The sequence below is a fragment of the Onychomys torridus genome, chromosome 16 (genome assembly GCF_903995425.1).
Source record: "Onychomys torridus chromosome 16, mOncTor1.1, whole genome shotgun sequence".
Classification (NCBI taxonomy): Eukaryota; Metazoa; Chordata; class Mammalia; order Rodentia; family Cricetidae; genus Onychomys; species Onychomys torridus.
In genome coordinates this window covers 5,419,057-5,432,782 of record NC_050458.1, presented here as the reverse complement: position 1 = coordinate 5,432,782, position 13,726 = coordinate 5,419,057, and the positions used below count along the sequence as shown (strand labels likewise).

Here is a 13,726-nt window from a genome sequence, read left to right as displayed (position 1 = left end):
GTGCGACGCCACGACCGCCACAGGTGGACCAGCCGGGAACAGGCTTGCCTTGCGTGTGCTCGCTTGCAGGAAGAGAAGCCGGAGGGCCGAAGGGGGCGGCTCTCTGCGGTGAGGGGCGGGGCCGGACGGCTCTCAGGCCTGGGGCGGGGCCAGCCGCGGGGGGCGGCTCTCTGCGGTGAGGGGCGGGGCCGGCCGCGTGGCGCGGCTCTCTGCGGTGAGGGGCGGAGCCACCCGGGGGGGCGGCTCTCTGCGGTGAGGGGCGGAGCCACCCGAGGGGCGCGGCTCTCTGAGGCTCCTGGAGAAGCGGGGTGGGTGGAGCCGCCGCAGGAGGCCCCGCCGTAGGCCAGCGAGAATCCAGGAGGGGCGTGACTGGGCGGGCCGGAGCCGGAGGAGGGCCACCGCGCCGACCGGTTGGCTGCCTGGAGCCGGTCCTGCTGGGAATTGGCTTGCAGCGCTCGGTTCCTCAGCTCGCGGAGCTCTGGCGGAGTCTGCGCGATGGGCGACCCGGAAAGGCCGGAAGCGGCCGGGCTGGAGGAGGATGAGGTAAACGCTGCAGTCGCTTCATCCTCCGCCCCAGGCTCACGCCCGCACTGTAGGCTGCCGGGGACCTGGAGGTCCTTGGACTGCTGCAGGGTGCTATTTTAGTCGCCGCAGTCAGAAAGCCAGTGCAGGCCGGAAGGAAGCGGGGGAGTCGGGGAGGTCGGCCCTCTGCAGGCGGGCCACGGACAGCCTCAGGCCCCTGCCCAGCACGCCCCGCGCCCCTTGTTATCCAGCTCTCCAGTCTCTCCTGGTCTGGAGCCCTGGCGACCGAGAGAGGGCTGTGGCGAGTCTACCCAGGAGATGCGACTCATCCGTGTGGCGTTAAAGAGCTGAGGAACGTGTGCTTTGGCACCGGTGGATGAGGGCTGACGGGGCGGGGCGAGAAAAATTAGGGTAGGGCTAGTTTTGCTCAGACTGAACTACTAACTGAATCTTCGGGGTGTCTGTCTCTTCAGTGCAACTGTGGAAGTGTTGCTTCCTTCACAAAGAACGAGGTGCTTTATGCAAAGTGCCACGGCGCTTAATAAATCTAAAATTAACTCATCCTCTGCTTCTGTGCTAGCAGAAAGAAGTACGTAATTACACAAATAAACATTAGATTATAGGAGTGCATAGGAATTTAAATTATTGTATAATTTCCAGTACCCCACTTTTGGGAGGAAATATTTTAAGACATTTGGAATATGAGTAATACTTTTGTGTCTCTGTGTGGTATCTTGAATTTAATACTGTGGCAGTTTGGAAGGGATGTAAAAGTTTCAGCCCACAGACATTAATGCTTAAACTGGCATTTCTAGACAAAGATGTAGATTCCAAGTTGATTTTTATTTTGTAAACATTTCATAATAAATTGTGACTATTCCTTATTTTTTTCTCCTTGAAACAAAGGTACTTAGTATCAATTTCTCCACCTAGGTGAAAATTCAGACTTCTCTGGTTTGCCAGTGACACCAGGAGCCATTTTGGCTTAACACCTGGAAGTTAACTTTTTTTTTTTTAATTACTCTTGATTCATAAAGACAGAACAGAATTTTAGACTAGAATGAATTTTAGTGAGTATTTTTAATGAGTCTAAAAGTTTTTTGAGATGCAGAGATATCTTAAGCACTTTGTTTCTCTGGATATGATAGAGCAGTGTGGGCTATTTGTATCTGAATCATCTGGCGTAATTAATAAAAGCTAAATTACTGGGCCCACAACCTGCATTTGTAACAAGCACTTCAGGTGATCGTAGTGTACTTGATTTAAGGGTCATCCTAAAGGGTCAGTAGATGAGGTTTATGAGTTTCCTTATATTATATGTAGATTTTGTATTTCATTAGTTCCACAAAATGTCCAAGATTAAAAAGCTCAGGCCAGAAAACCCTAAATGACATTCCTAAGACTCACTACTAGAACTAGGTTCAGCTCCCCAAGTTGTTGCTTCTCAGCCAGGTCTCCATCAGCTTCAGCTTTGTTGGTGATACAAGAACAAAATGATTCTTTGAAAAAGTACATGACTGCAACAGCATGCACGTAAGTGGAAGAGACCACAGTAGACAGCCACACCAAAGTGGCAGAAGTTCAGGAGGGAGTTGTTCGTGCAGGTGCCTGTCTAGATTAGGTCACTGTAGGCGCCTGTTGGGGAATCATGACCTAGATTTCTGTCTCGGCAACTCTTCACACCGGATGACCAGAAACTAAGACAGAAGAAACTTAGCACATGTTAATGACTACTGGGGGCCAGCCCTAAGAGTCTCTTATCCAAGGTCCAGGGAAGAATCTATTCTTTTTTTTTTTTTTTTTTTTTAAAAAAAAAAAAAAAGATTTATTTATTTATTATGTATACAGCCTGTATGACTTCATGCCAGAAGAGGGCACCAGTTCTCATTACAGATGGTTGTGAGCCACCATGTGGTTGCTGGGAATTGAACTCAGCAGTCAGTGCTCGAAACCTCTGAGCCATCTCTCCAGCCCAAGAATCTATTCTTAAGGTTGGCAAATCAATCTGTGCACACAAAGCTTATTGGTCCATTAACTTCAATTCCTCATTTCAGTCTCTAGCTTTACAGTTCTACCCAAACAATCACAATCCTCCCTTCCAGCCAGGTCAGCAGGCCTGAATTCCTGCAAGGTAAGAGTTTCCTCAGGTGGTGATTGTCAGGCTTTCTTTTATGACCTGAAAATGGAGTGCTTAAGGGAAGCGGTCAGCTGAGAGCTAATATCAGGTATATCAAAAAGGAAATTTGTGCTCAATCTATATTCCTAGAAGTAGTTACGTAAGAAGTTAGGGGTCTATAATGTTAGTAAGACTGTAAGAGAGGAGGGTCTGTGTAGTTAGAGTTTTCCTGTCTGGCCCAGTCAGGACAAATCTCTCTACCTGCCAGTCCCACAGTCGCTCAGACCCAACCAAGAAAGCACACAGAAACTTTACATTGTTTAGAAACTGTATGGCTGTGGCAGGCTTCTTGTTATCTACTTTTTCTATCTTAAATTAACCCATTCTGTTAGTCTATACTTTGCCACATGGCTTGTGGCTTACCAGTGTCTTTACATGTTGCTTCTCATGGCGGCGGCTGGCGGTGTCTCTCTCCAACCTTCTACTTCCCAGAATTCTCTTCTCTCTTGTCCCACCTATACTTCCTGCCTGGCCACTGGCCAATCAGAACTTTATTTACACAGAGTGATATCCACAGCACTTCCCCTTTTCTTTTTTTTAAAAGGAAGGTTTTAACTTTTATATAGTACAATTACATATAACAAAACAATTATCTAGCAAGAATTATAGTTACAATATTAAAGAAGATATCCTATCTATCTTATATTTGTGAGTCTAAAGTTTTATATCTAACTTTTCTTGTATCATAACTGAGGAAATTATAACTATCTAGTCTTCAACCATATCAAAGACCTCAGAAGGATATAATATTACCTGAGAACCGGGAGAAGGATGTAAGCATTTTTCAGGAGTCTTGTAAGAGTAGACAGAGACAGCTGGCAGCCTGGACAGTCACCTAATGTTTCTTTGTAAAGTTGGGGCATCTGTCTTTAGCCCACAGGGATAGAGTCTCTTGGTCACTTCTCTCAGTGTCCTGTAGAATGTCTGGCCGTTTCCTCTGCAAAGTAGGAACCTGAAGGACCATTTTGTCAAGCAAAGTTTAGTGGTCACCTTTCTATGGGTCCTGCATGTCCAGTTGATCAAGCAGTCTAGGCAAGAACAGTTTCTAGCCCAAATGGCTATTTTTGCCAAGGTGAAGATAAGATATGAAGTGTTTTCAATGCCCATCTTCCTCTCTGAAGCAAATCGGTGCTGCCAGGAGCAGACATGTCTCACTGTCCAGAAAGTTTAAATTTTAAAAATATTTTAAATGCCATATTCTGTAGGTCTTTGAAGTATTTGAAGATTACCTATCTATCTGAAATATCTCTGTGTATACCTAGAAGACTTAACTAACATGGCTACGAGTATGATTATCATAGATGACTAATTATCAATCTATTTTTAATTATCCGTTACAATTTTAAATGAGCTATATAAACATAATACCTTAAACAAGAGTAGAAATATACACACAATATAACAAAATTAACTAAGTTTGTATCAATAGACTAAAATCTAAACCAATGTAAAACATTTTAAACAAGTTGTTGCTCTTTAGAAGTAAGTTCCCTAATCTACCCTTTCATCCTATTATATCTATAACATATCCCCCTTTCTTCTTTAGAAAGAGATCTCATTTATAATCAACCTGCTTTAAAGAAAAATATTGGTTTTTCTCTGTCCCACACCAGAGGCCTCTTCTGATTTGGGACATAAGAATCTCTTAACCATTTTTTTTAGCAATATGTCGTCTGGGTTTAGAGAAGGAGTGAGCCAATTCCATCTCCAAAGCCAGCTTGATAATTTTGGGACTATGGGCATAGTTTCTCTTACTATTTCCTGCTGGAGGGGGGCGCTGTATCTTATGGGGATACAAAGAAAATTTTAGGATTATAGAGTAGTCCATTAGGGTGAACCTCTGAGCCAGTTGCCTTGAAACCATTCTGGATGTCAAATCATCTGGGCCATGGTGTCATCGGAGACCTTTCAGGTGGTCTTGGCTGATCAAACCTGATATATTTTAATCTGGAACAAATCCACAGCCTCTGGCTTTCTGTGGAAACAAAAGCAGAGACTCTTTTTTAAAGCAACATACCCTTATATCCAAATTTTGAAGTCAAGGTATCTTTAAAATTTATATATTTGTTTAACTCAACAGTTTTTATGATCAAATCTTTTTCTGTAGTTAAAAATCCCAAAGACAAGACAAACCAGATTCTCTGTGTAATATCCATCTTTGTAAGACTGAAACGCCGCTGTGGCTGCTGGCTCCACCCACCTCAGCTTTCCAACATGGTGGTGGTACAGTTTACCGCCAGCTCTGGGTCTAGAAGCAGTTCTATCAAAGCAGTACATAGCCCAGAAACTTTTTTTTTTAACTAGCAAAGGCTAAATCTATCATGCAGCAGAGTAAAGTGTCGCTTATAGACTCCTCATTCCCGCCACATTGCAGGTCAGACACATAGGCCAGGAACCCGCCACAGTAGCTCAAACCAGCAGGCTGCCGCTAACTTGAGAGAGACAACTAGGAAGCTGTTTTTAGCTCTGTTTTAGAATCTTTTTTTTTCAGGTTTTAGGTGGAAATTCTTGTAAACACATTGGGCGCCATTTGTAGTTAGAGTTTTCCTGCCTGGCCCAGTCAGGACAAATCTCTCTACCTGCCAGTCCCACAGTCGCTCAGACCCAACCAAGAAAGCACACAGAAACTTTACATTGTTTAGAAACTGTATGGCTGTGGCAGGCTTCTTGTTATCTACTTTTTCTATCTTAAATTAACCCATTTCTGTTAGCCTATACTTTGCCACATGGCTTGTGGCTTACCAGTGTCTTTACATGTTGCTTCTCATGGCGGCGGCTGGCGGTGTCTCTCTCCAACCTTCTACTTCCCAGAATTCTCTCTTGTCCCACCTATACTTCCTGCCTGGCCACTGGCCAATCAGAACTTTATTTACACAGAGCGATATCCACAGCAGGTCTGGGCTAAATTATGTAAAGCAATTACTGAAGGTCCACATGACCTAGGCAGTGTCTCCTTGTGAAATTTACCTTAAATCAGGAGACTAGCATATGGTGGCCTGGACTGTTGTTCCTGTTAGTCCTTGAATGTGGCTAAGGGAGATATACGATTCCAGTTCTGAAAGGGGAGAAATGGATGGACTGCAGGGGGAGGAAGCCTTTCCTGAGGCTGTTCTCCAAATACCTTGAACATATATGTCCAGAGAGTGATCAGTCCACATTGTTAGCGCTTCTTAGGGAAAAGTCAATTGGGAAAGCTATGAAGGCACACATGATTTTCAAAACAGAAGACAGCTGATCTATAACAAGCCAAATAACACCAAAGGCTCCTTGGAATTTGGCTTCCTCTGATGGAATTCCTTGGTCCATTCAGGTAGCGGCTTTGCCGTAACCAGCTGAGTTCTTAGGATATACTCCTGCGGCCCGCAGCAAGCACTAGTTTGGGAGAATGGTGGGATCTTGCCAAGGGTTATCTACTGTCCAGGTTCCCATCACTTCATCTTTGTGCAGCTACAGATAAGTTGTCTGTCCTACTACTGCTGCTGACTACTGCTGTCAGTCTTTCCTGCCATCCACTCCTGTTTACCTTTGCCAAGTCTGTCTTTATTAAATTAATGACTTGTTGTTACTTCCTAATACTCATTCTACAAAAGGTCTCTCAAGCTCTCAGTTCCCATAAAAAATAGTAAGACCCACTAGCTAGGTCCTATCAGAGTTTTTTTTTTCTTTTCAATTTTCACATCTTAATTTATGTGTTCATGTTCTCATTTCCATTTCTGAAATTCATACATTATATGTTAGCAAAATCTAGTTTCTTTTTTTTTTTTCTTTCTTTCTTTTTCTTTTTTCTTTGAGACTGTATTTCTCTGCATAGCCCTGGTTGTCCTGGAACTCACTCTGTAAACCAGGCTGGCTTCAAACTCACAGAGGTCCGCCTGCTTCTGCCTCCCAAGTGCTGGGATTCAAGGCGTGTGCCACCACCACCCAGCTTAGTTTCTTTTTCTGGTTCATCCTACACATGGAATATCTGTCGTCCAGGTGCCACCTCTATTCTTGTTATTTGGAAACTCTTCATGATTATCCATAGGAATCATTTCATATTGTATCCCACAATGAATGTCAGCAGGTGGGAAGTGAGAGCCAGGAGAGTTAAAATATGAGCTTCTGTATGCTACCACATCAATTTCCTCTTAGACTATTGACATTCAGAGTCTGGGTCCTTTATAGAATTCCTCTCATTTGTTGAAGCTTTAGCCAAATCAGATCACTTCTGCATTTGCTTTTGTTTGTCCTACATCCTTTTCAGTCTGTGCCCCCCCCACTCTTCATGTTAGCATTCTCTTCCTCACCCACTTGTCTTTTTTTTTTTTGAGTCTGGACCTCACTTATCCCAGGCTGCTCTTCAGACTATGTAGCTGAAGATGACCTAGAACTTCTTCACTGATCTCATGGGCAGTACTGGAGATAGAACACAGGTCTCGGTGCATGGTAGACAAGCACTCTCCCAAGTCAGTTACATCTCAAGCTCTAAGTTGGCATTCTTTAGCAGCCTGGAAGGCTCCGTCCTCAGTTGTCCTCCTGTTCCTTGCAGGCTCTCTCTGGACAGTCCATTTCCTTGGCAATTGTTAACAGGGGTGCTGCTGTCACTCTTGCGCTGTAGTGTTTTATTTTCAGCTGCCTACTAGAAATCTTGAACTTGTTATCATTTTTATTGGCAAAATTGACTTTATAGATTGTTATGAGTGTGCTATGTCAAACACAGATGAACATGTTTGTATCCTACAATATCAGAGTTATTGAATGATAATAAATTCACAAGGTACAGCAGTTTCAGTGGCAGCAATATGCCAGGTAATCCTGCCTTCTTTGGCAATCTGGCTAAAAAAAGGTAGGCTCTTAGTTTCAATCTTAATTATTAGTATTATCTCTTATATCACATATTTCACAAAGTATTTCTATATGTATGTATATACATATATATGTATATATGTGCAGTTTACAAAATGAATATAAGTGTGTATTGGTAAAATAATGAACTCAGCCAGCTATATTGAAGAAGCTGTTGCTGTAGAGATCAGGCTATAGGAGAGTAAGGGTTGAAGGTGAAGATGTAGTTAGCTACAGAAGCAAGGAGGACAGAACTGGGTTAGGACAAGAATTAGCAGTTAATGGTCCAGATGGGTGAGCAGGTGGAAGGGAGAGCAGGTGGGTGGATGATCAGGTGGATGGGTGAGCAGGTGGAAGGGAGAGCAGGTGGGTGGATGGATGATCAGGTGGATGGGTGAGCAGGTGGATGGGTGAGCAGGTGGATGGGTGAGCAGGTGGATGGATGATCAGGTGGATGGGTGAGCAGGTGGATGGATGATCAGGTGGATGGGTGAGCAGGTGGATGGATGAGCAGGTGGATGGGTGAGCAGGTGGATGGGTGAGCAGGTGGATGGATGATCAGGTGGATGGGTGAGCAGGTGGGTGGATGAGCAGGTGGATGGATGATCAGGTGGATGGGTGAGCAGGTGGGTGGGTGAGCAGGTGGATGGGTGAGCAGGTGGGTGGGTGAGCAGGTGGGTGGATGAGCAGGTGGGTGGGTGAGCAGGTGGGTGGATGAGCAGGTAGATGGGTAGAGGGCAGTCAAGTAGCCCATGTCAGCCTTGAAGACTAAGCTGAGCTGAAGCCCCAAAGACAATCAAGAGTTCTCTGCTTGTCAGTCCTACACACATAAACACACACACACACACACACACACACACACACACACACACACACACACACACATGCACACACACCAAGTGTCAGATTATAGGTAGGTATGGAGCCATCTCCATCACAGTGCTAGGTACCCATCACTTTATGAAGTTCATGTGAGAGATTTACACTCCTCCAGTCTGTTATGTCGGATAAGTTCCTGAGCCTGGGTTTCCTGATAAGATTTTAGTACTCCCGTGTGCCCCTACAGTCTGAATTCACCTGACAAAAGTACAGGGAGGTACCCTTTCTACTACCAGGAACAAGTCATTTGTCAATTTGTACTACCCAGGTAGTGCTGGACAGACAGCGATGCTGCTTGTCCACCTAGGAGCACAGTCATCCTCCATCCATAAAACTGGGCACATCCTTAAAATGCCACTTTTTCTCTTTACACATTGTGGAGTAACTTAGAGGAGATACCTTTCTCTCAACAATAGATACTTTGCATTAATAACTTTTTGTTAGTGGTGCTTGGGCTAGTAGGAACAGTTGATTCAAGTTTTGTTAACTAATTGGAGAGTGAACAAGTTTTGGTCTGATTATTCAGCAGTTCACTTATTGAACATTTTCTATGTGCTGTTATTTCTGGTAAAAATCTTGCAGTTGCAGGGGTTGAACATTTTTAGCAAGAACTACTTTATTTTTTAAAGTGCGCGTGCATGTGTGTGGGGGAGGAGGATATATGTGTGTGTTTGGGTGGGTGCACATATCCCACTGTGCATATGTGGAGTCAGAAGACAGCAAGGGCAGGAAATGGGAAATACACCAATTTAAAATTTGTCTGTTTTCAATTTCTTTTCAAATCTTGCCTCATTTCTATAAGTGTTCTTAAAACATAGATCCAATCATGTTACTTGTCTGATTAAAAACCTCCAGAAGTTTCCAAAAGTTTACATTTAGAGGCTAGATAGATGACCTGCTCCAAAATTTTTAAAAATTAATTTCTTAATTTCCATTTAGTATGCAAGATAGACATACTCAACATAACTTCAGACAAAATTTAGCCAAGAAGTAATAGTTTAGAATCCAAAAGTTAATTTGTCTTTTTTTTATAAAATGATGACAGTGAGTTTTTTTTTTAAGTAGCAAAGCATTGTTTCAAAGGGGTTATAGGAAAATAGCTATGGCAAAATTAATATTTACATTCAAGGCCCTTTCCATGGATGTTAATACTGGACCCCAGTTTCCAAATCATAAGTGTAATAGCAACTGATCAATCACTTTTCTCTAGTAGAATAATTTTACATTTTCATTTATAAAATTACAGAGTAAGTCAGAGGACTAGTGAGACTTGACAACTTATTTTGGATTCAGATATAAATGGAAGGTGAAGATTTATATCTGACTTAGCCAACAATTTCTTCGTATATTATCAGTTCTCACTGGTTTTTATTGTTGTTGTTTTGTTTATTTGTTTGTTTTCAAGACAAGGTCTCTCTGTATAGCCCTGGCTCACTTAGAACTCACTCTGTAGACCAGGCTGGGCTGGAACTCAGAGATTCACCATCCTCTGCCTCCTGAGTGCTGGATTAACGCACAGCTTTACATTTTCTCTTAGTCATCTTGCTATTAATCATTCCTGTTGGTTTCTCCATCGTTGACATACGTGGATAGTCATAGATTTTAGACTGTACATGGCTAGTAGCTGGCTGCTTTCCTGCACCCACCTGCTCCTCTTCACAGTGAGGTGTACCTTACCAGGATCAGATTTCTTTAGTTCCAAACCTATCATCCTAAACTTTCTTTCATCTGTAACTTAATGAAATGTTATGTAACTGATTATGAGTGTGAAAAGAAACCTACTGTCAGGAAAACTTACATGGAGAGCTTTGGGAAACTCAGTAAAAGTGAGTGGTTATAAATAATCATTCTGTCAATCATAGTGGCACACAACTATGATCCCAGCACACAGGCGACTGAGATGGAGAATCAAATCTTTGAGCTACATAGTAAGACACACTTCAAAAAACAAAAGCAGATAACAACAAGAATATTCTAAAGTATGGTTTCTTATCACAGGTCTGCTGAGGGCATCTTGGAGAGCCTTACATGAACCTCTTCAAATTTTATAAAAATATGCACTATGAATGCACTTTTCTCTTCATGTGACAAAATATAAAGTTACTCATGTAACTCCTTTTAATCCTTCATGAATTAATGTCATTGATACTTGTGAATACTGCTATGCCTGTAGTGTGTTACATTTTTATCAGGGTGGAACAGGAATCCAGTATACATAAATGTCACTTACATTCCAAATGTAAAGGTTCACAAATCCTGAGACTGACCAGTTATTTATTAGGATGTAAAGTTCCAAGATCACAGCGCTTGATGCGAGAGTTAGTGCTTGAGTTTTCCTCCCAGCTTTCAGAATGCTGCATCCTACAAATGGAGTGATGGCCGAGGCTTCTAGTCCTGAACAGACTCCTCAGTGAGATAATACAGAGCACAGGAAAGATGCAGAATAGGATTCAAATGCAGTCGATTTATTTATAGAAGAATTAAAAGAGCAATATGCACCACATAGATTCAAAATCCTTGTTGATTGGGTTAGGAAGATAGCTCATTTGGTAAAGTGCCTGCTGTGTAGTATGAGGGCCTAAGTTCAGATTCCCAGCACCCATCTAAAGCCTGGCATTGATATGTATCTCTAACCTAGCACTGGAAGTAGGTGCAGAGACAGGTTAGTTACTAGACCAGCCAGAAGCCTATCAGTGAGTCATGGTTCAGTGGAGAGCACTAGACAAAGACACCTGATAGTGACTTCTGGTCTCCTAATACACAACACACGCACACGCACACGCACTCACACGCACACTCACACACTCTCACCTGTTTACTGTACACCTATGCCTTTTCAGTTTATCCTCAGTTCTAGCTAATGTTGTATTTGAGCATTCATCTCTTGACTCTCCCTCTCTCCTCAGAGTCTCACTGTAGCCCAGGCTGGCCTTGAACTAGCAATCGTCCTGTCTCTACCAGCTCCTGAGTATTGGGATTACAGGTATGTGCCAGCATGTCTAGCTGAGACTTGTCTCTCCAGCCATTCTCTAACAATGCATTAAAGTTCCTATCTGGGAGTTGTAAGAAGGCTCTGATTGACCAAAAAAACCATTGTAATAATTCCATAAGTCTAGGAACATTTGAAAGACTAATCAGAAGCATCTCAATAAGCAATAATAACAAGATAATTTTAAAAGAATACAGCATTTAAGACCATGAAAAATACATTGTTAGCATGTGATAACAGCCTTTTGATGTGTGTGTGACAACCACTAACCTGACTGAGAGCAAGGATGTTAATAAGACAAGTGAAACTAATTTTGTTCTGTAAAGAATGATCTAAAATGTAAGTAAGAATAACAGTGGTATATGGAAATGTTAAGATGGATAAAGGAGATAACATTGTTGGTAAGGAGTTTTCAGCTAAGTATTATAGTATTTCAGATAAGATTAGAGAAAAACATTACAAATGTAGCCTGTAACAGTGACTCATTCACGTCAGCATTCTACAGCAGAGTGGCAGCGGAGGGACATTTGATTCAAAAACTTGGAAATTTCTCCACTGTTACAGTTTGTTGGTTTAGCATTTTCCTACACTTAGAGTAGCAATAACCACGATCATCTGAGTCCCTACTATGTACCTGGTGCAGCTTAAAGGCTTTTGAATAATCAGAACACTTTATTTTATTTTATTTTGAGACAGGGTTTCTTTGTAGCTCTGGCTGTCCTGGAACTCTCTCTGTAGACCAGGCTGGCCTCAAACTCACAGGGATGCCTGTCTCTGCCTCCTGAGTGCTGGGATTAGAGGTGTGCGCCACCACCGCCCGGCAATCAGAACAGTCTTTTTCGGTGAGTATTTGGTAGCTGTAGAAAGTGAGGCTTAGAGAAATTAAACAACTTCCTATAATCATGCAACTCACCATATGAAGTTGCCCACTGGTCAGATAACTGAAAGGATTCTGTGCATCATACTGCTTCCCAACCTGTGCTGCCTCCCAGACTTTTCCCAGATGTATATTTAAGCTTGAGTCAGAGAGAAATTTCCACATGAAAGACGTGTTTTTACTTTGTTTTTTAAAAGCAGTTGTCTTTGGATACAAGCGAAATTGCAGTGAGGTCAAATGAAGAGCCACTCCTCAGAAAGAGTTCCCGCCGGTTTGTCATCTTTCCAATCCAGTACCCTGATATTTGGAAAATGTATAAACAAGCACAGGCATCCTTCTGGACGGCAGAAGAGGTATGTGGCATCGCCTGCATCTCATTCATGTCCTGTGTGTTCACATCTTCCCTTATAGAATATTGAAATATTCTTCTTACATGAAACATTAAATAAGATACGGCTCAGAATTAATATAGATTATTGGTTCTCATTAATAATAAATATAACTAATTATTATTAATCAACTTAAATTGAACATAATTAGATTAGTGTCTGTAAATAAGTTTCTTGGTCCAAGGAAATGATATCTCATTTTGCCAGATTTTTGTTTTTGTTTGAGACAAAGTCTTCATGTAAGCCCTTAGTTGTGGGAGCTCATTTTCAGGTTTCCTAGTGGCTTTACCCAGCAGGTCTGCATGGAGAGGATGATTGGACCACAGGCCTGAGTGCAGGTGCCTGAGATGGTCTGCACTTGGCTGTGCTGGGGGAGATCTTTTGCTCCACCCCTTGGCGTTTCTATAAATACCCTAGGGCAGAGACAGTCGGGGCGATGGAATAGGTCCCAGGCCCTCCTGAGGCTATCCTGTATTTTCTATCTTTATCTTCCCCACTAAATCCTTCTATCTAATATTTCCTGCTGCTCCTACTCAAGAAAACTCTGGGGAACTGTGGGGGTGGTGGGTAGCCCCCCACACACACATAGTCAAGATCCTTTTGCTTTTACTTTTAATATATTGCAGACTATTTTCTATTTTTGAAGCCTTATTTATTTTTATTCTATGTGTATGAGTGTTTGCCTGCATGTGTGTGTGTGGGCACTACATGTGTTCTGGCACCCTCAGAGACCAGCAGAGATGGTTGGATCTGCAGGAACTGGAGTTACAAGTGAGTGTGAACTGCCACATGAGTGTTGAGAACTGGACCAGAGTCCTGCAGCAGCAGCACATGCTCATCCCGTGAGCTATCCCTGCAGCAGCAGCAGCACATGCTCATCCCATGAGCTATCCCTGCAGCCATCAGCACATGCTCATCTCATGAGCTATCCCTGCAGCCAGCAGCAGCACATGCTCATATGCCATGAGCTATCCCTGCAGCCAGCAGCACATGCTCATCCCATGAGCTATCCCTGCATCAGCAGCACATGCTCATTCCATGAGCTATCCCTACAGCCAGCCCACCCACAG

At 42.8% G+C, this 13,726-nt stretch overlaps 1 protein-coding gene across 2 annotated transcripts in view; it reads left to right on the top strand.

The window, feature by feature from the left end:
- Nucleotides 1–284: 284 nt before the first annotated feature.
- Nucleotides 285–13,726, top strand: part of Rrm2b (ribonucleotide reductase regulatory TP53 inducible subunit M2B) — a 37,716-nt gene continuing 24,274 nt past the window's right edge. Inside the window, exons 1-2 of one of the 2 annotated variants that reach the window (XM_036209020.1) lie at nt 285–543; nt 12,468–12,620. In XM_036209020.1, the coding sequence (XP_036064913.1) occupies nt 496–543; nt 12,468–12,620 (201 nt within the window). In that variant the 5' untranslated portion in view covers nt 285–495. Of the gene's footprint in view, nt 544–12,464; nt 12,621–13,726 lie in introns of both variants that reach the window. The other variant, XM_036209019.1, reaches the window with a different exon arrangement.